At 38.6% G+C, this 24850-nt stretch overlaps 5 protein-coding genes across 5 annotated transcripts; 1 reads left to right on the top strand and 4 right to left on the bottom strand.

The window, feature by feature from the left end:
• The first annotated feature begins 1026 nt into the window (after positions 1-1026).
• LOC104728303 (uncharacterized) lies at positions 1027-1512 on the top strand. Its single transcript, XM_010447302.2, has one exon. It carries the CDS (start codon positions 1027-1029, stop codon positions 1510-1512), a length of 486 nt encoding a protein of 161 aa, XP_010445604.2.
• Positions 1513-8361: 6849 nt separating this feature from the next.
• On the bottom strand, positions 8362-8847 carry LOC147934479 (uncharacterized). The gene has a single exon (XM_087472648.1). It carries the CDS (start codon positions 8845-8847, stop codon positions 8362-8364), a length of 486 nt encoding a protein of 161 aa, XP_087328774.1.
• A 1681-nt stretch (positions 8848-10528) lies between these two features.
• Positions 10529-12652, bottom strand: LOC147934478 (uncharacterized). Its single transcript, XM_087472647.1, has 6 exons — positions 12642-12652; positions 11795-12121; positions 11562-11664; positions 11287-11411; positions 11103-11175; positions 10529-10726 (listed from the first exon to the last, which is right to left on the bottom strand). The coding sequence occupies exons 1-6, from the start codon at positions 12650-12652 to the stop codon at positions 10529-10531; spliced, it is 837 nt and encodes a 278-aa protein (XP_087328773.1).
• Positions 12653-13914: 1262 nt separating this feature from the next.
• Positions 13915-14955, bottom strand: LOC104724186 (putative thionin-2.4). The gene is made up of 3 exons (XM_010442635.3): positions 14467-14955; positions 14312-14389; positions 13915-14204 (listed from the first exon to the last, which is right to left on the bottom strand). Exons 1-3 carry the CDS (start codon positions 14690-14692, stop codon positions 14107-14109), a joined length of 402 nt encoding a protein of 133 aa, XP_010440937.1. The 5' UTR covers positions 14693-14955; the 3' UTR covers positions 13915-14106.
• Positions 14956-23491: 8536 nt separating this feature from the next.
• LOC147934477 (uncharacterized) lies at positions 23492-24611 on the bottom strand. The gene is made up of 4 exons (XM_087472646.1): positions 24591-24611; positions 24333-24535; positions 23980-24221; positions 23492-23904 (listed from the first exon to the last, which is right to left on the bottom strand). Exons 1-4 carry the CDS (start codon positions 24609-24611, stop codon positions 23492-23494), a joined length of 879 nt encoding a protein of 292 aa, XP_087328772.1.
• Positions 24612-24850: the final 239 nt, after the last annotated feature.

Below are 24850 nucleotides of genomic sequence, written 5' to 3'. Positions count from 1 at the left end.
TACCCAACTCTCATTGGAGAAACATGACCAAGCAGGCATTACAATCCAACTCATTATTGTCAATAAACTCCTTACACATCTAATCTCTTAGGCTAAGTGAGTAAATCTCTAGCATTGATTGATTCAAGTATTTCAAGAACATCTCTCAATTACAAAACACCCTAGATCTAATCTCAACCTCTCGGTCTGAAAATAACATTAAGAACATCAATCTAGAAAGGAATTTAGATAAAGTAAAAATTCAAGCTAAGACATCCTAACTGATCAAGATCACATATTTGTCTATCCCATCCTTAGAAACTTTGATTCACTACTCAGATCTCATGGTAAAAAGCATAAAAATACAAATGAATGAAAATTGCATTGTATTGAAAATAAGATAAAAGTAATAGAGTACAAAATCGAAACTAAAAAGAATAGCAAAAGAAACAAAATTGAATCCTAACAAAGTGGAAAAAGTATTTGAGTCGCTCAATCTCTCTCTCAGAAGCTCTCGCTCTCTTTTATGAGTGTTTGCGGTGTGCTAGGGCGAGAGGAAGAAGAGGAGGGTTTATATATGGAAACTCTTTTACCCTAGCTGCCCAGTTCTGCCCGAGGGTCTGCTCGAGGCGGTGCACGAGGTTCAAGCCGGGTAGTTCCTCGGGTAGGGATTCGGGTTGTTCTTCCTGCTCTTAGATCTTCTTTGATTGGGTTGAGGTTGGGACTGTTCTTGTTGCACGATCACTCCTTCGGGTACATGCTAGGGTTTTACCTCATTCTTCCCCATTTTGGGCTCCAAAGCACCTGTTTTCATCCAAAATGTACAAATGCAACAATGCAACACCCTAAATGGCCTAAATGCAAATTCCTACAGTTAAAGGCCTAAAAATGCTATGGTTAGGGTATATATAATGCAAAATATGGATAAAAAAGGGTGTCTAAAACATGTAAATTGGAAAGTTATCAGTGGTCATTGGGATGTTCACCTGAGCTTGGTAGAGTTTTCTTACAACAACAACTACCAGGAGAGTATTAGGATGGCTCATTATGAGGCGTTGTATGGGAGGCCATATCGTACACCGTAATTCTGGACTTAGGTGGGGGAGAGAAGCATATGGTGCGAGTTTTGTTCAGGAGACCCCGAAGAAGATTCAGGTTCTGAAGCTGAACATAAAGAAAGTTCAAGATCAGCAGAGGAGTAATGCCGATAAGAGGAGGAGAGATCTTGCGTTTCAGGTGGTAGACAGAGTGTACCTCAAGATGGCCATGTTGCGGGGTTCGAACAGTTCATTTACAGAGACTAAGTTGAGACCGAGGTATATGGGTCAGTTTAGGGTGATTGAGGGGGTGGAACCGGTGGCATATAGGCTGGAGTTATCTGATGTTATGCGCGCGTTCCACAAGGTCTTCCATGTGTCGATGCTGCGGAAGTGTCTCTGCGAGGATGATCAGTTGCTGGATAAGATTCTCAAGAATCTTCAGTTGGAGGCGAGACCGGTGAGGGTTCTCGAAAGGAGAGTCAAGGAACTTTAGAAGAATAAGGTTCCTCTGATGAGAGTCCTATGGGACTGTGATGGTTTTGAGGAGCAGATTTGTGAGCCAGAAGCGAGGATGAAGGCAAGGTTTAGGAAGTAGTTCGAGAACCAGGCCTCGAGTTGAGCTTGTCAACTTGGTCGCAGTTGTAGTTCATGGCTGGAGCGCGAATGGAGTATTCCAGCCCATCTCTCTTGTTACTTGGTCGTGTAGGTGTTGTTGGTTGTACGAATAAGTACCAAGATGAGATGTTGTTCAGGATATGAGGTTTCCGCGAAGCTTGTGTTAAAAGGGGAAAGTTCCGAAAGTGGCAGTTTCTAAAAGTGGAAAGTTTCGAGAAATGGAAAGTGCTAAAAATGGAATTTTTAGTGGTTGTGAGCCTTGGTGGGGCTTGGGTGGCCTTTGTGTCCATGTGTGGTGGTCTTGAAAGACGTGTGTGGCCTTTGTGGTGGGCTATTTAGCAAATTGTGTGGCCTTTGTGGCGGGCCGTTTGGCCAATTGTGTGGTTTACGTGGCGGGCTGTTTAGCCATTGTTTCCTGTTTAAGAGGTTCTTCAGGATGTATGGTCTTCGTGACAGTCCTTTGGAACGTGTAGCCTATTGAGGCGATCCTTTGGGATTTGTGGTCTACGTGACGGTCCTTTGGGATAAGAGGTCTTCGTGACCGTCCTCCGGGACAAGGGGTCTTCGTGACGGTCCTTTGGGACAAGTGGTCTTCATAATTGTCCTTCAGGATGTGTGGCCTTGGTGGTGGTCCTTGTTACGACAATTGTTTGGCCTTGTGGTGGTCCTGTTTAGGACATATGTTTGGCCTTGGTGGCGTTCTATTTAGGACATTTGTTGGCCTTAGGGACGGCCCTAATTGCATGTTGATGATCCTTGTGTTGTCATGAGGATTCCAGTGATGGATTATGGGGTTGGTAGGGCATTTTGATGTTTTACGCGAACCACGAGAGGGGAACCTTGTTAGGAGATAGGACTTAAATGTGTTGAGAATTGTTTGCTCTAAGGACAGTTGGTCCTGAACGACTCTTCGAGGACTTTAGTTCTCCTAGTACCGTCATATTCTGAGAGTTTGTGGCTCGAGAGTATGGCTGGTATATCGACTTCGGATGACAATCTGGAGGCGCGCTGTAGGGTGGTAACCCAAGAGACAACTATTGGACTTCATTATATATTATGGTATGCAGGCTTAGGCCTGATGAGGAGCCAATAAAAACTCAAGATCGAGACTTATGAGTAAAGGAAAGTCTAATAGTCGAGAGCAAATAGTGCCTGGAACGTGAGTCTATCTCCGAAAGGTAACCTTTGTAGATCGACCGGAGGAGGTACAGGCCGTGGTGACGGTGGTACGGGAGTCCTTGGCTGATGGTTGTTCGAGATTCAAGGACGAATATATGTTGGTAGGGGAGAATTGTAACATTCACGAACCAGTTTGGTCGGTTTAGGATGGTGTGTCAATCGACACAATATATGCATTGATCGACACAACCTTGGTTTTTTGTGGTTGTTTTAATCGACAAATCAATGCGGTTTGGGAGTTTGTTAGCTGTTCTTGAGAGATCTAGAGCTAGGATTGTGTGGGAAACTTGTTGTAATCTTTTTGGGTCAGAATCTTTTTGTTGCAAAGGTGAATGCATAACCATGGCTTATCTAAGCTTGAGAGTTTCTGATCCTTTGTGTTTATGTGTATGTATGATGGATTTCTTGCTTGGAAGTGGTTATTTTGTGGTTTCTATGGTTTTATGAGGTTTCCAGGGAAGTCTTGGCCACTTTTGAAGCGTTTAGAGGCGGAGATCTGCGATGGAACTCGCAAGAAGATGATGCTTGACATCTGTGTCGATCAACACAAGGAGTGTGTCGGTCAACACAGTGCAGGGACGGCTCGATAAAACCTACAAGCATCAATCGATGCCATGTGGAGGTGTCGCTCGATGCAATTAGGGATTTCGGGAAATGTCGAGCATGCGTCGATCGACACAAGGTGTTTGTTGGGTGACGCAAGGGTGGTCTGCATCGATCGACACAGGGAGTGTGTCGGTCGATGCAACATTTTGCCAGGTGTCAGTGTCGATCGACACCAGGAGGACGTCAGTCGACACAAGCCTTTCAGCAGGCGGATGATTGTAGCTTTTCCTGGTTTGATTGTTTATTTGTTGATTGGAGATTCTCAATTGCTTGTGTGTATAGCCCTGTAGATGGGATGCAAGTATCCGCTGTTATTGATTTGGGTTAGGTTGATAGTGAATATGGGATCACTAGATATTAGGATATAAAAAAAATAAAAATAAAAAAACGGATTGGGTAGTTTCATGAGTGCATGACCATGGCTTATCTGAGCATGAGATCTTTGATTTTTATGTTTTTTCTCTGTGATTTGGTGGATTGATTCCTTGCTTGTTGTGTTATTACATCCCTGAACAAGTGGTGATTTTGGAAGATGAGTTGCGGTCGATGGCGATGCCTGGAATTGATGCACTGTCGATCGACACCAGGAAGGTGTCCCTCGATACCAATCGTGATGGTTCGCGAGTGATCGATGTGAGTGTCGGTTGACACTGGAGGACTTTGTCGGTCGACACAAGGCGAGTGTCGGTCGACACAAGTTCTTAGCAGGACACTAACGTGTTTCTTCTGTTGTCTGACTTGACTATGACTTGCTTTTGATTGTTGTTTGTTGCTTTGAGATCTTGTTTCTTGTGTGTATAGCCCATTAGATGGGAGGATTGCCTCACTAAGTATTTCTATAAATACTTATGCATCTCTTTAGTGTTGTGATGCAGGTAAAGGCTAAGTGTGATTGTGGAATCAAGGCATTGAAGAGGAGGATGTTATAGAGGATCGATTGTTTGCTCTGTGCTTTTGTTAGAATGCTAGAGTGGGACATAATTGTCTAGAACGGTTGCTAGATTGGTGGTTCTATGATTTGTTTTATGACATGATAAGAATGTTGGATCTTTGGTTAATCGTTTATTCTTTTATTGTTTATTGGATTATTCTTTTAATAATTTGAATTATTATATTTATATTAAAAAATGTATTGATAAAAAAATTATACTAAAATTCTGCATAACGCGCGGGTACCTAAACATTAGTAACGAATAATGTAAGAAGATCTCAAAAACATTGGTGGAGAAAAATGTGTCAAAGTCATCTATGACTAATGGAGTAATGGGTCGATCCAAACGATTATGGCCTAGAGGTTCGGTTGTTTGCTTTGTGCTTTTGTTAGGATGCTAGAGTGGGACATAATTGTCTAGAATGGTTGCTAGATTGCTGGTTCTATGATTTGTTTTATGATATGATAAGAATGTTGGATCTTTGGTTAATCGTTTTTTTTTTATTGGTTATTAGATTATTAGTTTGATGATTTTGGTTTTCTGCTGATTGTATTGAATGAGGCTAGGTTGTTAGTAAAAATGGGATAACTAGCTATTATGGTAATAATAATAAAAACAGGTCTCTTTATTTTGAAATCGTAGAAGATAACGAAAAAAAATTACTGAAAATTATTTAGATTTTTTCTACTAAAATTTTAGAAAATAATGCACATACTGAAACTAAAAAAATATAATAATTTGAATTATTTTATTTATATTAAAAAATTGTATTGATAAAAAATTTATACTAAAATTCCGTTTAACGCGCTGGTACCTAAACATTAGTAACAAATAATGTAAGAAGATCTCAAAAACATTGGTGGAGAAAAATGTGTCAAGGGTCATCTATGACTAATGGAGTAATGGGTCGATCCAAACGATTATGGCCTATAAATTATAATGAGTTCGATATTTTGAATACAATAAGTTAATGTGTCAAATAAGTGTTTGCCTCTAGTTAATGGATTTATTTATGGGTCACAAGAAACTAATTACTAAGGTTTGTCATAAATACTTATCGAATTCATAGGTTAAGATTTCGTCAAAGCCCAACACATATAACATAACAATATTCACCAAAAAAGGCTGTATTATATTCAGCCCATTACTATAAAAAAAAAAATATCGAACCAAGATGTACATAAAATCGTAGCATTAAAAACATGTTTGTCTTGTCCAAGTGAGTTTCGATGTAAGAAATGAATACATAATAAATTGAACTTATAAAATGTAACATTATCAGATTATCTTGTCGATTCTCCACCCAATTTAATTCATGCTCGATTTTATTTACAATTTTAGGGACATATACTATTTACAAGTTTTTTAGATTCTGTTTTTTTTAACTCTTTAATTTGTATGCATTCGAAGAAGATTCTGTCTTCATTGAAGAAATTTTGGAAATGCTAATTAGAGACAAGAAGGTATATAAGAATTGGGTCAAATTCTCCAGAGCTCTCTACTTTCCAACAAAAAATTTAGAGATTTCAATTAGATTTGAAATTTGTGTTGATAATTAATGGATATTGGGTTGATAACCAACTATTATGGGTCGATTAAGACATATGAATGGACTATAGTGGCTGAATCGTAGTAAAACATATGTAGCTTAGTTTTTTTGGTTCGAAAATCCATTGTTGCAAACATAGTAAAACTAGAAAACTGAGTATAACTGCCATAATTGGTATAATTGGTATAACTAAAAAATTGATATAACTGGTACAGCTGATATTCCTAACGGTACAACTGGTATTTTATTGTGTACTAATTTAGTTTTATTTCTAATTTTTTAGGACAACACATTGACCAACCTTGCGAAATCATAAATGACAGCTAGGGAGAAATTTGGATAGCTGGTTTCAGAGCGAGGGAGGAAGCCAATATAAGATTAAAGATTAGTGTAATTTTAAATGTATTTGTACTCTATGATTTTGTACAACTTGGTAAAACTTGGTTTTATAATGGTACAATTATGTATGTGTTTACTCCTATTCCGTTTGTAGTAAAACTTGCTACAACCTAACGGTACAACTACCACCAATTTTTTAAAAATTATATGTGCTTTATAAATTAAAATTTGTTAGACAATGTTAAAAATCTTCATATTCACTTTATAAACTTAAATTTGTGTGACACGTATTCTAAAGTCACATTATAAAAAAAAAAGATAGTCTTCACTAAATTCATTTGTGTACAAGAAAGATCTTATAGTTTTAAGATGACTTTCTTATTGTTAACTCAATTACATTGCAAAACACACAAAAATAAAGTTTTGACACATATTTTTGCATGAACACATGGATAATGTTATACAAATAAGTAAAATATTTGGTCTAACTAAAATAGTTTAGTTTTAATACAGGTATAACTGAGATTATACACAAAAAATCTCAAAAAGTACAGCTATGTATAAGGTAGTACAACTTGAAAACTTGGAATAACTATGTTTGTTTTTGCGGCGCCACCTGGCAATTGTACTTACTTTACGGCGCCACGTGGATTTTATGATGACACAATTTGACCACGTGCGATTTGACCTCCCCTCCCCCCCCCCACTTTATTTAGAGTTTTGAAATTTCAATTTTAAAAAAAAATCAGTCTCGATCTTTTTTTTTTGACAAACAAAATCATTCCCTATTAAAGAGAGACAATGAGGACAAGAGAGAACAAGTATTAGGATTCGTAAAATTTAGGTTTAATATTCAATCCCAGGTTTTAAGATTCAGTTCGTCACTAGTTTGTACAACTTGTACAAACTGGACAAACGGGTACAACTGTTCAACATGTTTATGACTATGAAGATCAAATTAAAATGGAAATATGATTCACGTCTTAGAGGTTTGAACTCGAGTGAAACCTTTCTAAAGTGATTGGAGTTATGCAATCACGGTTGTTATTGGAGCATGGTGTTGCTAGATCAAGTTATACCAATTTGTACCAAGTTGTACCTTTTGTTTTTGAATTTTATAACTACTTAGTTGTACCAAGTTTTACTTAGTTTTTCACGTTTTAAAGATGTTGGCTCAATAGCTTCATTAGAATCAACTTTCGCCGCCAGTGTCTTCTTCTTCTTCTATATCTCCATCCTCGATGATTTTCTCTGGTTCTAGAGGTATATACTGGGTTCAATTCGACTTTTCACCCTTCCTTCCACAAACCTTCAAAAAAAATTGATTAGATTATTAGCACTTCTAATCAATTCGGAAACCTAATGAACATAATTGAGACCAATTCTACACATATTTCCCTAATTTCAATCAAAATCTTCACACAATTTCCTTTCTTTTAATCAAATTCTATACAAAGTCAAAAATAAGAAATCGATTTCAATTGCATAATGTTGTTTACACCGTTACAAGTTGTCTCTATTTGCATCATACAGGAAAAAGAAGATGAATCGAGATGTTGGTTTTTTTGAGGATCAAACGAAGAAAAAATTTTTTGATTTTAAGGATTTTTAAAGTTAAAAAAAAAATTCAACCCGAGTATAAAAGGTTTGGGTATTCAATCCATTTTGGTTGGTTGGATTAGTAATATTCTCTAACTATTGGGGGTCTAAAGGTATTTACTTATTTTTTCGAATTGTTTTAAATCAAAAATAAATTAAGTTATAGAATTTGAGAATTTTTGTTGGAGAGTAGGGAGCTCTGGAGAATTTGACCCTATAGAGGGTATAGAATTGTCCTTTCTGTTATTATTACATTCCATAGGATACAATATATATAGAAACAATTTTAGAGTTTAGGGTTGATGTTAAGGTCCCAATCAGAGTTAATAAAGAACACAAGACACCAATGTTAAATAAATAGTTATGACTACCTTCTATGGTTATTTTTATTGCTTTTATAGAAGAGACTATTGAGTCCCAAAGAGATGAGGAGGAGAACACCAGAGGATAAACACCAAAGCCATACGTAATTATCCTATCCTAAGATAAAGCCAAAACAAGTAACACCAATAACCAAACCGACTTAATCCGCATAGCGAGGATTAGGCCGTCGTACGCGTGTGGGCCGTTCATCACGTTCGAGCCCATCAATACCCCGCCCCCGAAGAACAACCTTGTCCTCAAGGTTGGGAACAAAGGTAGGAAAACTTGCCAAGACTTGCTCTTCATCTTCCCACGTCACATCCTCATCACTCAAGCCTTTCCACTTGATTAACAGCTCCCACAGCTTCTTGTTTCCAACCTGCAATTGCCGCCTACGGAGAGTGTTTTCAGGCTGCAAATGGAGATACCCGTTCTCCCTAAGCGGGGGAAGCTCTCCCGGCGTTGGCGGTGTCGTTCCAATGTACGGCTTCAACAGAGAAACATGAAACACCGGATGGATCCTTGAGCCCGCCGGAAGTGCCAAACGATAAGCGACCTCTCCAATCTTTTCCTCCACCATGAACAGGCCAACGTACTTATGAGACAAAGGTAAACCCAACGGCCGCTTTCCAACTACAAGTCTCATCGCTTCGCGTCGGAGTGCTGTTTGGTACGGTTGTTCGCAGCATTTAGGTGCTGCTTTAACTTAGATAACAACTCCTCCCTACTTGCCAATTGTTCGTCAACCTCAACTAAAGTTAAAGAACCAATCTCTACGTCGGAATGGTCGGTGGAGCGCGACCGTACAGTGCGTGGAATGGGGTTGTTCCTCTAGGTGAATGATAAGTCGTGTTGTACCGAAATTCTGCCCAAGGTAAGAGAGAACTCCATTACATGGGGCGGTTCTGAACAAAACACCAAATAAACTGCTCTATACAATGGTTAACCACCTCCGTTTGACCGTCGGACTGCGGGTGGTATGCCGAGGACATTTGCAACTGTGTCCCTGCCAATTTCCAGAATTCTCTCCAAAACAAACTCACAAATATTGGGTCACGGTCACTACCAATAGACCGAGGCATTCCATGGTGACGGACGATAGCATCAACAAACTTTGCAGCCACCATTTTGGCAGTGTACGGGTGTGCCAAAGCGACCAGGTGAGCGGACTTAGACAATCGGTCAACAACCACCATGATCTACGTATGACCATTGGAGCGTGGAAGCCCGTCGACAAAGTCCATCGAGACATCCTCCCAAATTCGATCTCGTACAAGTAACGGTTGGAGTAGTCCCGCCGGTGCAAGTGATGACGACTTAGCACGCTGACAGATATCACATTCTGCCACATGTTGCTTCACCATCCGGTGCATTGACGGCCAATAGAACTGTCGTGCTAGTCGCTTATATGTGCGGAGTACACTTCTGTTGTTCTGGTGTTAAAATACGTTGCTCCAAAAGGTAGCGTAGACTACTATGGTCAGTTTGTATGACAAACCGCCAACCCAAGGAGATAGGGCCTCCATGTCTAAATCGCGATAACTATCGCAAGCATCTCCCGCACATACGTGGACCAAGAACACTTAGCCACCCTTAAGGCTCGACTCATGTAAGCTATTGGTCTATCCGCTTGGGACAAAACAGCACCGATACCCTCACCGGATGCATCTGTCTGGATCACAAATGGCCTCGAGAAATCTGGCAATGCCAACGTAGGCGTCATGGTCAAGGCTACCTTTAAAACCAAGAATGCCTCTTTCGCCTCGACACTCCACGTAAAACAACCCTTACGAATAAAATTTGTGAGAGGACGTGCAACAAGGCCATAATCCTTAACGAACTTACGGTAATACCCGTCAAGCCAAGGAATCCGCGAAGCTCCGTGATTGTCGTGGGCACTGGACAATCCAGCATAGCTTGTACCTTTGCTCTATCAACTTTTACACCATCAGTAGAGATAATGTGCCCAATATATTCCATTTCCCGCTGACCAAAGTCACACTTTTTAAGCTTCACCGCCAGCTGCGACCGTCGGAGAATCGAGAAAATCTGCTCAACATGCTCAAGATGTGTTTCCCAAGTAGAACTATAGACGATAATGTCGTCAAAAATACCAGCACATAGCGGCAAAGAAATGGTTTGAAGATATCGTTCATCAAAGCCTGAAATGTAGATGGGGCATTGCATAGATCGAACGGTATCACCATGTACTCGTAATGTCCATTATGCGTCCAGAATGCTGTATTTGGGATATCCGCCGGATGCATACTTACCTGGTGATACCTTGTCGTGAGATCCCGTTTGGTAAAGAAAACCACACCATGGAGTTAGTCTAACATGTCGTCAACAGTTGGAATCGGGAATCTATCCTTGATGGTAACCGAGTTGAGAGCTCGATAATCCATACAAAACCGCCAAGTCCCATCCTTCTTTTTCACAAGTAGGACCGGTGATGAGAATGGACTGGAACTAGTACGAATAATACCAGCTTGCAACATCTCATTCACTTGCCTCTTGATTTCCTCCTTTTGAAAATGCGCGTAACGATAGGGTCAGACGTTCACCGGGTCCGTACCTTCTTGCAACGGTATATGATGCCCAATGTTTCTATGGGGAGGAAGTGTCGTTGGGGCACGACATAAGTCATCGTACTCCTGTATGAGATGCTGCCTCTCGCATGGTATCCCTACTTCTTTCTCTAATGTTTAACTAATCTGGATAGCAAACAGAGCCTGACCCTGTCGAGCTTCCTTTTCTACTTCCCGCGGGTTAGCCTCTTGTAGACTCGCTTGAACCCCTTGCAACTTACGCATTTTCCCTTCCCATTCAAACTCCATTTTCTGTGCAGACTAGTCACACACGATTGGTCCCAAACTGCAAAGCCATTGTACTCCTAGTTACACGTCCAACCCGACCAATGTCTTCCCATCGAACTTCCCTTTGCACTATAATGTCTTCCCATCTACTACCTTGACTACAAAAGACTTCACCACAGTAACTGCAACCCTTAAATCGCAAGCGGTTCTCTCACTAATGAAATTGTGGGTAGACCCACTATCCACCAAAGCCGTTAATGTCTTGTTACCAATTCGGGACTGGAGCCATAGTGTTTGTGGTGCACTCTACCCGGTCTTCCAGTTCTTCCTCATTAGTGTCCTCTGCCTCTCCATCATCTTCACCCTCCATGATGAACACTTGAGGCTGTTTACACTGATGGCCAGGAATATATTTCTCATAACAACGAAAACATAAGCCCAAAGTCTTCTTCTTTTTTAGTTCTTCCCAACTAAGTTTCCTAGGCGATGGTACCGGCTCCACCTCTCTTGTTGTAATGAACTTGTTGGTTGGTGTACTAGTTACCGATCGGTATGTGGTACTTAAATTACCCTTCTTTTTCTGGCGTTGCATCTGCTCATCTTTGAGGCGGGCTAGATTCAATACGACAAACAGGGACTCTTCAAGGCTAATCGGAACTTATGTGGGAGGGTTGAACCCAACGATCGTGGACAGTGTACGGATGTTTCGACCTTGTTCTGCAATCTCTTGAAATTCGTTGATATTCTTGAAGAGTCCCTGTTTGTCGTATTTTTTACAAGGCCTCCTCGAAATCTTCCCTGTCAGTCGGTCCAAAGCGAACCCATAATTCTTCCGCAAACACCGCCCATGTGATTTGAATTCCATCTTCTAGCAGAGCCTTGGCCATGGCCTGCCGCCATTCATTAGCCTCATCTTCAAAGTTATATGCAGCAAACTGAACCTTCTGGTCGACTGGCGTGCTATTGTATTCAAAGTATTGTTTGGTCTTGCTCACCCACACAGTCGGATCTCCTCCTTTGAAGCGAGGGAAGTCAAGCTTCACCCTTCGCGCTGGAGCGTTTGGATTAATGTTATCTCCTTGTGCCAACAGCTGATGCTCGTCTCTGGTTCATAGAGTTGATCTCGTAGCATTGTTGTCCCCTTCTCGTCCCGTCGTGGTATAGGATCAAGATTAGCAGATCCTACAAGGATGGATTGACCGAGAATCACCAACTGGCCGTACGACACTCTTTGGGAATTCCGGCGAGATGGTCGATGAACAAAGATAACAAGGGATCGTTAGACGCCACACAGCTGACGGATGGAAGTTGTGATAAGTCTAGATGCTCGAGAACACAAGGAATCACACATAAGGTTCTAGGGCAGCTGCGAGTTCTCTTTGTAAGAAAACTAGGTTTTTTATTTCACAAGCAAAACGTGTGTTACAAAAGCTTCGGGGGAGCCTTATTAATATGCTCGTCAGTTGTGACCTTCGAGGGTCTTCATTACAGAAAAAGGAAAGTGCTAAACTCACAAATGACAAGTCTTATTAAGGAGTAAAAAGAAAGAACTTAAACTAATGGAAGTTCCTGCAAATAAAACATAAAAGGAGGCTTGTTAATGAAATTAAACTCAAATGCTTACCTTGGTTCCATTGGCACGTGAAGCACAATTTGAGTTTCTCCTATGTGTGTGTAAGCCCCAACTCGTACGGGAGCTTTTTGGTAATGGTGAACAAAGTTGATTCCCTCGTTCCTTGCAAAACTGGCAAAAAGGACGTAATTTGAGTCTTGAGCTTCAAGTAAGCTTCTCCTTGATTCTCGTTGATGATTCCAGTTTCTTCATGATCAATCTCCACTTCTTGAGTCTTTGAGACACTTGACTCGCTTTCTGGTCCGAATGGGGTTTCTCGGGTGATCTCCTTGGTGAGTAGCTTTCCTTTGAGATCTTTGTGCTCTATGAGAGTGATTAAGCTCTCTATTGACTTGTTAAATGCCTCTATTATGCTCCTTTTCCTTGACCTTGTTCGTGGTGTGCTCCTCATAATAGGTATGTTGATCTCCTCTTCGGTCTTGGATAGGCTTTGGTCGATGGCCTTATCACGGCGTGAGTGTATCCGCTATGCGAATTCAAAGTATCTTCTAATGTCTGAAATCTGTCGTTCATGTCATGGTTTAGCTTCTGGATATCCTACCGCAGTTCTGTGACATTAGCTTCGAATTCTTCAATTCTCTCTTTGTTAGTTCGTGCCATGTTTAACACCACCAATAGTGGTCCGAATCAAACGTTGATGATAAAGAAATTTGCTCTTGACACCACAAGTAGTCCGAATCAAAAGTAGAATGCTAGCTCTGATATCAATTGTTAAGGTCCCAATCAGAGTTAATAAAGAACAGAAGACACCAAGGTTTAATAGATAATTATGACTACCTTCTATGGTTATTTTTATTACTTTTATAGAAGAGACTATTGAGTTCCAAAGAGATGAGGAGGAGAACACCAGAGGATAAAACCAAAACAAAGAACATCAATAACCAAACCGACTCAATCCACATTGCGAGGATTAGGCCGTCGTACGCGTGTGGGCCGTTCATGACGTTCGAGCCCATCTGTTAACCTAATGGACCGATAAAGGACATCCATATAACAATAGAATTATTCATAACAGGAAATGATAGTTTTTTTTTCCTCTCTTTCATTTATTAATCTTATTATTTTCTTAAAATTGTTTTTTTTTAATAGATATTTTGTATTTTTGAAATCAGTGTCTAGTTGAATTTTATGGTTCTCACAAATAAATGAATGAGGGATTTATGATGTTTAAATGATGATTATAGACATATGGCTAATCCATCTTGGTTTTTTACATTTTGGATGTATTACTTGAATTAAATTAGTCACTTAATTAATCTCTCAATTTAAAATTTTAAACACATGTTATTATTTATTTTAAAGATAGAAAATAGAAGGCATACACAATCTACAGATCGACAACCTTCTACATTTTTGTCACACACGACAATTATTGAAAACATGAAAAACAACCCTGTGAAATATGACCACCCCCTTCACCTGAAGATGTATGTGGTATCTTCATGGATATGGTTGTTTAGGCAGTTTCAACTGCATTTATTGAGCCCTTGGTGCAGATTGTAGAACATGCCATGACACATTTTTCAACAGCTCTATTCACGATTTCACTAGCATCTAGTCATTGAAACAAAATTTGAATGTATTATAAATATGTTCTCTTGTGAAGTATTTAAACAAAACTTTCTATAGTAATGATAATGAGATTTACTAGTTCGCTTTACCGGAGTTATTGAGAGTGGTTAAAGCACAGCAGATAGAAGATACACACCCAACATTGCAGTATTTATTCACAGCATCACCTTGAAACAAAAATCAAAACAACTAAATAATGAAATCTTGATCCGTATTTAATAACGTAAAATAATAATTAATTTACCTGTGTTCTCAAGAATGTCCTTAGTATATCCATTAGGACATTCCCCGTTAACGAGTTTGCAGCGACTGAGTTTAGCACAACTTTTTCTAGGAGCTCCTTCAAGGCGGCAATAATTATAGACATATCTAGCAGCGGTGGAGGGACAGCAGCTCTTTGCATCAACTTGAATTTGTGCCATGAACAGACTCATTACGAGCACACTTAGAATCAATGTTTTTCCTTCCATCTTTCGATTGATTAGTTGTCTGACCACAAAAATGTATGTGGAGAGTTATAAGCTTGTATTGATGAACTGATGATGAAACAAGGCTCGCTTAAATACTAGTTGGTCTACAATTTGCAACCACAAAACTTTGTTTAATAGCCAGGTTTATCACATGCCGCGTGGACCAACAAAATTGTTACCTTCACCTCCTGATGATCTCTAATTCAGACCAAGAAGAGTTTATATTTTCTTTTCTTTTTCTCCTAGGTTAAATAGAACCAAACAGAGAATTTTGTTGAAGTTTTGTGTTCCTTAATATATTATTTAGGATATTCCGTATAAGTTTGGCTGGTTATATTTTGGCCATGTTCGTTTTGTGCATTAGATGCAATATCTGGATACAGTATCAAGACGCAGTATTTGGACGCAATATCTAAACATCTAAATAATGTTCGTTTGCGTTGTTGGTTCATGCGTCTATAAATTGTATCTGGATAAAATTATGTTTGTTTTTTAATTCGATATTTGTGCATCTGAATACAATCATAAACAAGATTTTATGTTATGACCAAAAACCCCTTTATTTTATGTTAAAGATTTAGTGGTTATAATGTATGTTCGTGCTAACTGCTAATCGTATAATTATTATATTATGTCGATAATATATTTTATCAATTCTTGTATATGAGTAGTTTGGAGAGGGAAATATAAGAACGGAGTTTGTTTTTTATTTTCTTCTGAATGATTTCCATAAATTAAGACTGAAAGTTTTACACTTTACAAAAAGGAACCAAAACAATCATAAACAAGGAGCCAAAGCAACTAAATATATCTTTCGTCTGAGACAAAAACTCTCTGTAAACAAAAATGGTAGCCCTGAACTATATATGATTGTGATCGTTTGCCACTTGTGACACTCTTAGCTATCAAGAAAGCACCTAAGTTAGTCTTTCTTGTTTCAAAGATTGTTTTCCATTCCTGAGCTATATTTGATTGTGATTGTTTGCCAAAGATTGTGATTGTTTCAAAGATTGTTTTCCATTCCTGAGCTATATATGATTGTGATTCCTGAGCTATATAAGATAGTGATTGTTTCAAAGATTGTTTTCCATTCCTGAGCTATATATGATTGTGATCGTTTGCCACTTGTGACATTCTTGTTTTAAAGATTGTAACCAAAAATGGTAGCCCTGAGCTATATATATGATTGTGATTGTTTGCCACTTGTGACACTCTTAGCTATAAAGGACAGGGCCAGCGATAGTTTCTCAGCCTGCAGTTTAAAGTTTGGCCAAGCAGAAGGTCTGTTCGTAGTTTGTTACAACGTGTTTTTCGTTTCTTCATTTAATTTTTAACCAACTCTCTTGAGGTTATGTAGGTATATATTAAATTTTTAACCAACTCTATTGTCGTTATGTAGATATATATTTTTATACAAATTAAAAATATGAGAAAAAATCGTTTTTTTGACCGCGTTTTGTGTATCTTTTTGTTTAGTTTTAACCAACTCTTTTGTTTCGACTTTTTAGTTTGAGATTTGAATAATAGATTTGGTTTTATTTCCAATTTCAGTTTTATAGTGTTATCAATAGATATGATTTTGTATTGGCATTACCAAAGGAAAGAAAAAGCATTCTATTTTGACATTTCTTCACGACAAGAACTTTTTATATGTCAATATATATGTTCGACAACTATATTTCTACAAATTTTCATGTCACGTACGTAAGTATGTGAAAGCCATATAATCTTTTCAGTTTGATAAATGAAGATAGTTTCACATAAAGCTTTTTGGACTCTTGCAAGATATCCGAGAACTACGGAGTAGCTTTGTTGCTATAATTTTCAATTTTACTCCTTATCTTACCAATCATGTGGCAGATTCGTTCGCTAAAAAGACTTTAGCCTCCTGTGATTTTGTAACACCCGAATTCGATACCCAGAACTGGTCAATGGCTTGACTCCCTGGCCCGGCCCAAAAGCTCTTTAAATGCAAAACTACCAACTAACCTTGCAAAAAGAACTCTTAGCTTAACCAACCTGTAAAAAGAGAGGGGTGAGTAATTGACAATTACTCAGTGAGGGCAAGCCTTAGGGCTCACGAAGTCTTCATACACAAACATGCTTAGACCATCACAAAGTCTAAACCTAAGACAAGCAATCAATCACGTGTCAACGACACACAAACTTCAAACAAATGAGACTACGTCCCATAAACAACGCTGTGCATTACGGAATTTCTCATGCTTTCGCACTTCTTCCTGCACATTTCCGTCGCCGTGCATTACGGGATTCCTCATGCTTTCGCACTTCTTCCTGCACATTTCTATTACCGTGCATTACGGGATTCCTCATGCTTTCGCACTTCTTCCTGCACTTTTTCATTTGCGTATCCGGATTCCTCATGCTTCTCGCACTTCTTCCACACACAACGCGTTGGCTCGTCAGCCAATCCTGATCTACCTGCATTCCGCAGCCAATCCTGATCTACCCGCATTCCGCGCCCGTAGACCACCACACAACTACAAGGAGAATTCCTTGTAGGGCTCTCTGCGGTTCTCCCGCTTCTTCGTGCCTCTTGGCACATTTTCTCCTCACTCAAACAATTTATTTTATCACACACCACACAATCCTGTTTTAAAATATCTAGTTCTTTTAATTTTCAAATCCTATTACTAATTCTTTTTCTTTACCTTTTATTTAGTAAATATATATTATTACACTCAACAATCAACTAAGATTATTTATATATAATCCATAGGTATACTTGGCTTAACCTTAAACTAAGTAACTATCTAAACATATCGGCATATGAAAAAGACACCAACTAGTCCTCACCTTAGCCACACAAATCGCATTCTCGGTTTAGCACTTGCAACAATAAATTTTGTTTTAACAGCAACCTCGGTCTGCAACAGTTTATATTAGACGATCAAAAATTATAATCCATGATTTGTTCTATTAAACCAAATCCAGAACGCATACCCCGCTTGATATATGCTTGACTTTGTGCTAATTAATTAAATCGATTAACCAGAATTTGACAATTAAACCAAACCAAGCCAATATAATTATTCCCAATTATACACGATTCACCATATTAAATTAACCCGACGTCAACGTACGTAACCACGCATAGCACCACAATTCAACTCATGCACGTACATTCAACGAAAAGAACTTAAATTACACAGTCCCTAGTGTAAATCAAAATCTGAAAAAGAAACAAATTACAATACAATATTACAAACAATAGTTTGGATGAAAATTGTACCTCATTGGTTAGTGAAGAAGGAGGTCGTATCAGCCTCCATGCTCTCCAGGGTGTATCCAGGATTGTCACTACTTTCAATGGGTGATGGGGTTATCTAATCAGCAAGGTCGGTAATTGATTAGCTCAAATTAACCCTATAGCCACTCTCTCAGATGAAGAGATCACTGTAGTACTTATTTTTCTTTATATATAAAATTTTATTTTCTTGAGGATAAATTTTCATGAATTTCTCTACAATATTAACCAATATCTCTCTATCACTGCTGCAACTCTTCAAACTATAGACAAAATTGTAACGCCTAAACCATATGCCCATACATTCATGGTTTACACTAAGAGAAAAAGTGGCGCTTTGATTCACTCTCGATGCCCTTTGTCTTTTGGTGATCTATCTATTTTCTTGGAACATGTTCTAAGCTTCTCTAAATTTCTTATGTAAATACTGAAACTGTTTGTGATATAAAAAAGAATAAAAGACATGAAAAATGTTTCATATTCCTTTAAATTTAGGTCTATTGTTTTTAATGATGATAGACATGTGGCACTCTCTCCATTGTTGATGTATCACTCAAATGGAGAGATTTGGTCATCTTTCATAGTATAGATTTCTTGTATTTTTATTTACAATTTCTGAAACCAAACAAATTATCTTTCGCTCATTTTAGCTATTTACGATTCTCACAAATCTTTAGTATACCATTGGTTCTTGGGGATTCGACACCGTATATATTGCCTTGCGGTTAAATGTATCGAGTAATTATTCTAGCAATCATGAATCTAAGTATTGTTTTCGATTAGGGCATCTTTATGATTTGGGGTTTTAATCGGGTCTAGGCTGCGAGTTAAATTGGTTTATGGGTGGTTTAAGTTCGTTCGTTTTGGTTAAGACTACAATAAACCAACACTAACCAAGCACAATGTGTAATTAAGTTTCGAACATTCATTTGATGGGGAAATGAATATCGAAGTTTAGATATGGAGAGAAATAATTGCAGAATTATTTTTCTGGGGGGAATTGGACAGCCGAGAGTATAGAAGTTTGGGTGGAAAATTAAAATATGAGTTTTGTGTTTCTTTTTTTTAATTTTATTTTTAACTAACATTATTGTTTCCAGTCTAAATTTGTATTATAATCTGTAGTGGAATTGTCCTTTTTTATATTAAAAACTAAAGAGATGTAGTGAAGTGTCTAATCGTTTGCTTTGAGTGTAAAATTTCAAATATATTCGGTAGTGGAATTGTGTGTTTTGGATCGGTAGTGAAACTGTTGACGAATCATTTATTTCTCAACTAACACATTAAATTATAAGGTTACTCTTTAAACCTGAAAATACGATCGAGTTTATGGAACACATGAAATATGTTTTGGAGCAAACCAATCTCCTCTATAACAACAGATTAGAGAAAATTGTATCACTAAAATTTCACATATTTTCTTTTCAAAATATTGATTGGTTTATGGGTTTTAATAACATAACTTTAGGGAAAATTACCAAAAAAAAATATTAATTTATTTTAATTTGAACATTTAATACCCAATATTTTTTGTTATAATTGTCACGCACGTGTCCCAAAGATTAATATATAAATGTTGTAAACTAGAGAAATCGAAGGAGGTTTTCTCTTGTCTTACTCTTATTCATTATATTCGATAATCATATATAAATAGTGAAGGACAAAGCCTTATCACTTTAGGAAACTTAAACCGACTAAGTACAAAAGAGGTGGTTGATGGGCCTTATTGTCTTGGACGTACATGGGTCGTGTATGGACCGTGGATGGACCGTGGATGGACCGGTTATGGAAGATCCACTCCAACTGTTTTACAACACTCCCCCTTGGATGACATAACCATGTCGATGCTAAGGGATCGGTGCAATACGCTTGGGGGTGCTGCCTCATTAAAACCTTACCATGAAAACCCAATGGGACAAAACCATGGTGAAGGAAAAAGAGTACAGCACATATTGCTTCCCCTGTTCCAATCATCACTAAAAGTCTTGAAGTCTCCGCATTCCAATCTGGTGCGTGAGCTTCTTGAATATCGATGTCGGCAATGACTAGGTGAAGAGATCGGCTGAGTTGTCGCAAGCCTGAACTTGTACCACTTGAACTTCTCCGGCCTTTTGTAATTCATGTGTGAAGAAGAACTTGGGTAAGATGTACTTCGTCCGATCTCCTTTAATGTATCCTTCCTTGAGTTGTGCGATGCAAGCCGTATTGTCCTCATATGTAACTGTTGCTTCCTTATCGTCAGCCATGCCACAATCTGTCCTGATATGTTGAATCATCGATCTCAACCAAACACATTCACGGCTGGCTTCGTGAATTGCTAGAATCTCCGCGTGATTAGATGAAGTGGCCACAATGCTTTGCTCCATAGAACGCCACGAAATCGCGGTACCACCGTATGTAAACAAATAGCCAGTTTGAGACTTTGAATTATGTGGATCTGATAAGTAACTTGCATCAACAAAACCAACTAAACCTTCTTTGTTATAGTTAATATAATATAAACCCAAATATGTCGTCCCTTGTAGGTAACATAACACATGTTTAATACCGTTCCAGTGCCTTTGGGTCGGACAAGAACTAAATCTTGCTAGGTGGTTCACGGCAAAACATATGTCCGGTCTCGTGTGGCTAGCCAAGAACATTAAAACTCCTATAGCACTGAGGTATGGCAAATCCGGACCGAGAATCTCTTTATCGTCCTTCTTTGGACCGAATGGATCTTTATCCAAATCAAGGCTCCTTACAACCATTGGGCTAGTTAATGGGTGAGCTTGGTCCATATTAAACCTCTTGAGTACCTTTTCTGTATATGTCATTTGATGCACAAGGATTCCATCATTTATGTACTCAAGCTGCAATCCCAAACAGAACTTAGTTTTACCTAGGTCTTTCATTTCAAACTCTTTCTTGAGATATTCAACTGTTTGGGTGATTTCCCCACAGGTTCCTAGGATATTCAAATCATCCACATATACTGCTATGATTACAAACCCTTTGTTTGCAAACTTCTTTATAAAAATACATGGACTAATTGGATCATTCTTATAGCCCTCTTTGGCTAGGTACTCACTTAATCTATTGTACCACATTCTCCCACTTTGTTTCAGTCCATAAAGGGATTTGTCTAGCCTTATGCAGTATTGTTCTTGAGAACCACTCTTATCTTTGAGCTCAATACCCTATGGTAATCTCATATAAATCTCATTTTCCAGTGGACCATATAAATATGCGGTTACAACATCCATTAACCGCAAATCCAGTTTTTCTCTTATAGCCAAACTTAGCAAATATCTAAAAGTCGTTGCATCCATCACAGGGGAGTGTGTCTCCTCATAATGTATTCCTGGTCTTTGAGAGAATCTTTGTGCCACAAGTCGTGCCTTATATCTCACGATTTCATTATTCTAATTTCTCTTTCTTACAAAGACCCACTTATGTCCAACTGACTTTATATTGAATGGTGTCCTTAAGATCGGACCACACACATTCCTCTTCTTTAAAGAGTTTAACTCCACGTCAATGGCTTCTTTCCATTTTAACCAATCTTTACTTTCAGTGCACTCTAATATAGACGTGGGTTCATGATCCTCATTTATCTCAAGTGCTACCTTGTATGCAAATATTTCATCGATGTCGACATCTTTTTGGTTCCATTGTATTCCAGACATGATATAATTGATTGAGATCTCATTATAATCAACACCTTCAGGTCCTTGAGGTTCAGCGTCCCAAACCTCATTCGGTACCTTAGGATTTGCCGCGGCCATGTCTATAATTTCCTTAATCTCGGAAACGGGCCTTAAACCTCTTTGGAACCTAATGGTCTACCACGTTTCAAACGGGCCTTAGACTCTGGAGCAAATTGATTATTGTGTTCCTTCTGAACATCAATACGTACTGGTGCATTACAAGCTGGTATGTACGATTTTGTTATTCTCTTTGGGTCAGCAAAGGAATCTGGCAATTGAATAGCTAGCTTTTGCAAATGTATAATCTTTTGGACCTCTGCATCACATGCTAGAGTCCAAGGATCTTGCCAATTTAAGGATGTTTGATTCCATGATATCTCCTTGACCAGCTTGTTATTCTCTCCACCCAACATAGGAAATTCGGATTCAGTAAACTGACAATCCGCGTATCTGGCCTTAAATAAATCACCCGTAGTTGGCTCAAGATACTTAATAATGGTGGGAGAATCATATCCAACATTTATTCCCATCCTCCTTTGAGGTCCCATCTTAGTTCTCTGTGGTGGAGCAATTGATACATAAACGGCACACCCGAATGTTTTTAGATGAGATATGTCTGGCTCATGACCTGTTAATAATTGGGATGGTGAATACTTATGTTCACTAGATGGCCTGATGCGTATTAATTCAGCTGCATGTAATACTGCGTGTCTCCAAGCCGACACAGGAAGCTGCGACCTCATAAGCAATGGCCGAGCAATCAATTGAATATGTTTAATAAAAGATTCAGCTAATCCATTTTGTGTATGGACATGTGCCACGGGATGTTCCACACTCACCCCCATGGACATACAATAATCGTTAAACGCTTGGGATGTAAATTCACCAGCATTGTCTAGACGTATAGTCTTAAGTGGAAAATCTGGAAAGTGGGCTCGCAGACGTATAATTTGGGCCAGCAATCTAGCAAATGCAAGGTTTCTAGTTGACAATAAGCAAACATGCGAACATCTGGTCGATGCATCAATAAGGACCATGAAATATCTAAATGTCCCACAAGGAGGGTGTATTGGTCCACATATGTCTCCTTGTATCCTTTCCAGAAAATGCAAAGTTTCTTTATTTACTTTGGCTGGTGATGGCCTTATAATAAGTTTCCCTTGTGCACATGCAACACACGTGAGATGTTTAGAGATAACTTTCCTCTCTTTAAGAGTGTGCCCATTAAAATTCTTTATTAGCTTACGCATCATGTTAGAACCCGGATGGCCAAGCCGGTCATGCCATAAATTGAATTGTTCATTGAACATCTTATTCATTGCCAAGTTAGCTTCTATCATATCAATCCTAGCATGGTAAAGACCAGTGGCTAGTGCAGGTATAGCCTCTAGGACTTTCTTATGTCCTTGGGTGATTTCTGTAATATATAGAAACTCTTTGTTTCCTTCACCCTTTGTCTCAACATGGAAACCATTCAAATGAATGTCCTTAAAACTCAATAAACTTCTCTTTCAGCTGGGTGAATACAAGGCATCACTTATTTCAAGATGTGTGCCATTAGGTAGCAAAATATTAGCCTGGCCGTAGCCTTCAATTAGGTTTGCTATACCCGCAATTGTACTAACATTGGTATTTTTCATAATGAGATTAAGAAAATATCTCTTATCCTTCAAAATTGTGTGGCTGGATCCACTATCCTTCAAAATTATGTTTTTAAACGTTTAAAGTAATATATTGAAGGAAAATAAATAATTGAATTTAAACCAAAATAATTATCCAAAACAATAACCCAATCAAATGCAAAACATAAACCACAAAATTAAATCAAAACAACATTTGAGTTTAATTATCCTCTCCTAAACAATCAGAGGTTTCATAATCCAATAGGTCATCCTTCTCATGGTCGAAATCACCTTCACCATCTAGATGAACCAAATTAGCTTCTGGATTTTTCTTTAGACTCTCTTGATAGAGATCAACAAGGTGCTTAGAGGTTCTGCAAGTCTTTATCCAATGGTTCTCCATACCACATCTATGACAAGTGAACTTGGTCTTATGTTGCGGTTTAAATTGCCCGCGGTCTCTACCCCGACCACGGCCAAAGCCGAATCGGTTTCCACGTCCTTGACCACCAAATTTGTGTCCTTGATAGGTCCCACGACCAGGACCACCACGTCCACCTCCTCTACGGCCACAGCCATACTTTTCCCTATGGACATAGTTAGACTCCTTAGTCTCTTTCGGCTCTTTAGGCTCTTGAGGGTTTTTTTTTGCCATATCCACCTTGTGAGCTTCTGGTAATGGAGTAGTACCAGGAGGTCTCAATGCACTATTCATCATCAATAGCTCATTGTTCTGATCAGCTAGCAACAAACAAGAGATAAGGTCTGCATATGTCTTAAACCCCTTTTCACGATACTGTTGTTGAAGCAGTATGTTATTGGAGTGAAAGGTAGAGAATGTCTTCTCTAGCAGATCCTTATCAGTAACCTCTGTACCACATAACCTTAGGATTGAGACTATATTAAATAGCTCTGAGTTATACTCATCCACGGATTGGTAGTCATGTATCCTTAGGTTTTTCCAATCTAATTGAGCCTTTGGTAAGTGCACCGTCTTTTGGTGTCCATATCTGCCTTTCAGCTCTGTCCAAAGGTCAAGAGGATCTTCAACAGTGAGGTACTGGTTCTTGAGACTCTTAGCAAGGTGGTGGCGTATATGCATTATTGCCTTGTACTTATCCTTTTCTGCACATTCAACCTCATCCTCAATGCATTCGCATAAATCCTTTGATTTCAGATGGATCTTAGTGTCTAAAGCCCATTGCAAGTAATTGTCTCCAGAAGCATTAAGGGCAGCATAGGATAGGTTGTTCAGCTTTGACATCTGCACAATACAGAACAAACATTCGATCATTAGCATGCGGTATTTGAGACCGTACCATGCAACAATTTAAGGCCATGCGATATTTGAGACCGAACCATGCCAATCACTTAGGGCCATGCGGTATTTGAGACTGAACCATGCCACTCTATTTATACTCAAATTTTCGTGGTTCAATATGCATGAGACAACAATCCTAGATACTAGCATGCAAAGATTTCCTTTTTCTTAAGTTTTCCTTTTCTTAGAATAAATTTCCTATTTCCTAACATGGGATAACAACATAATATTTTCTTAAGCTTTTAAGATAATGACTAT

Source organism: Camelina sativa, chromosome 11 (assembly GCF_030686135.1).
Source record: "Camelina sativa cultivar CO46 ecotype springtype chromosome 11, ASM3068613v1".
In the NCBI taxonomy this organism is placed as follows: Eukaryota; Viridiplantae; Streptophyta; class Magnoliopsida; order Brassicales; family Brassicaceae; genus Camelina; species Camelina sativa.
The sequence above is the reverse complement of the archived record's forward strand: the minus strand, read 5'-3'. Positions and strand labels throughout refer to the sequence as shown.

Coding starts and splice junctions, on each gene's coding strand:
- LOC104728303 (XM_010447302.2), top strand. CDS start 1,027: ATGAGGCGTTGTATGGGAGGCCATATCGTACACCGTAATTCTGGACTT.
- LOC147934479 (XM_087472648.1), bottom strand. CDS start 8,847: ATGAGACTTGTAGTTGGAAAGCGGCCGTTGGGTTTACCTTTGTCTCAT.
- LOC147934478 (XM_087472647.1), bottom strand. Junction 11,665..11,794: donor GAAGATTTCGAGGAGGCCTT/GTAAAAAATACG, acceptor AGTTCCGATTAG/CCTTGAAGAGTCCCTGTTTG. Junction 10,727..11,102: donor ACATTGGTCGGGTTGGACGT/GTAACTAGGAGT, acceptor CATTTTCAAAAG/GAGGAAATCAAGAGGCAAGT.
- LOC104724186 (XM_010442635.3), bottom strand. CDS start 14,692: ATGGAAGGAAAAACATTGATTCTAAGTGTGCTCGTAATGAGTCTGTTC. Junction 14,390..14,466: donor GGACATTCTTGAGAACACAG/GTAAATTAATTA, acceptor TTTTGTTTCAAG/GTGATGCTGTGAATAAATAC. Junction 14,205..14,311: donor AACCACTCTCAATAACTCCG/GTAAAGCGAACT, acceptor TTCAATGACTAG/ATGCTAGTGAAATCGTGAAT.
- LOC147934477 (XM_087472646.1), bottom strand. CDS start 24,611: ATGGCCTTAAATTGTTGCATG. Junction 24,536..24,590: donor TGGCCTTAAATTGTTGCATG/GTACGGTCTCAA, acceptor TGTATTGTGCAG/ATGTCAAAGCTGAACAACCT. Junction 24,222..24,332: donor GCTAAGAGTCTCAAGAACCA/GTACCTCACTGT, acceptor GAAAAACCTAAG/GATACATGACTACCAATCCG.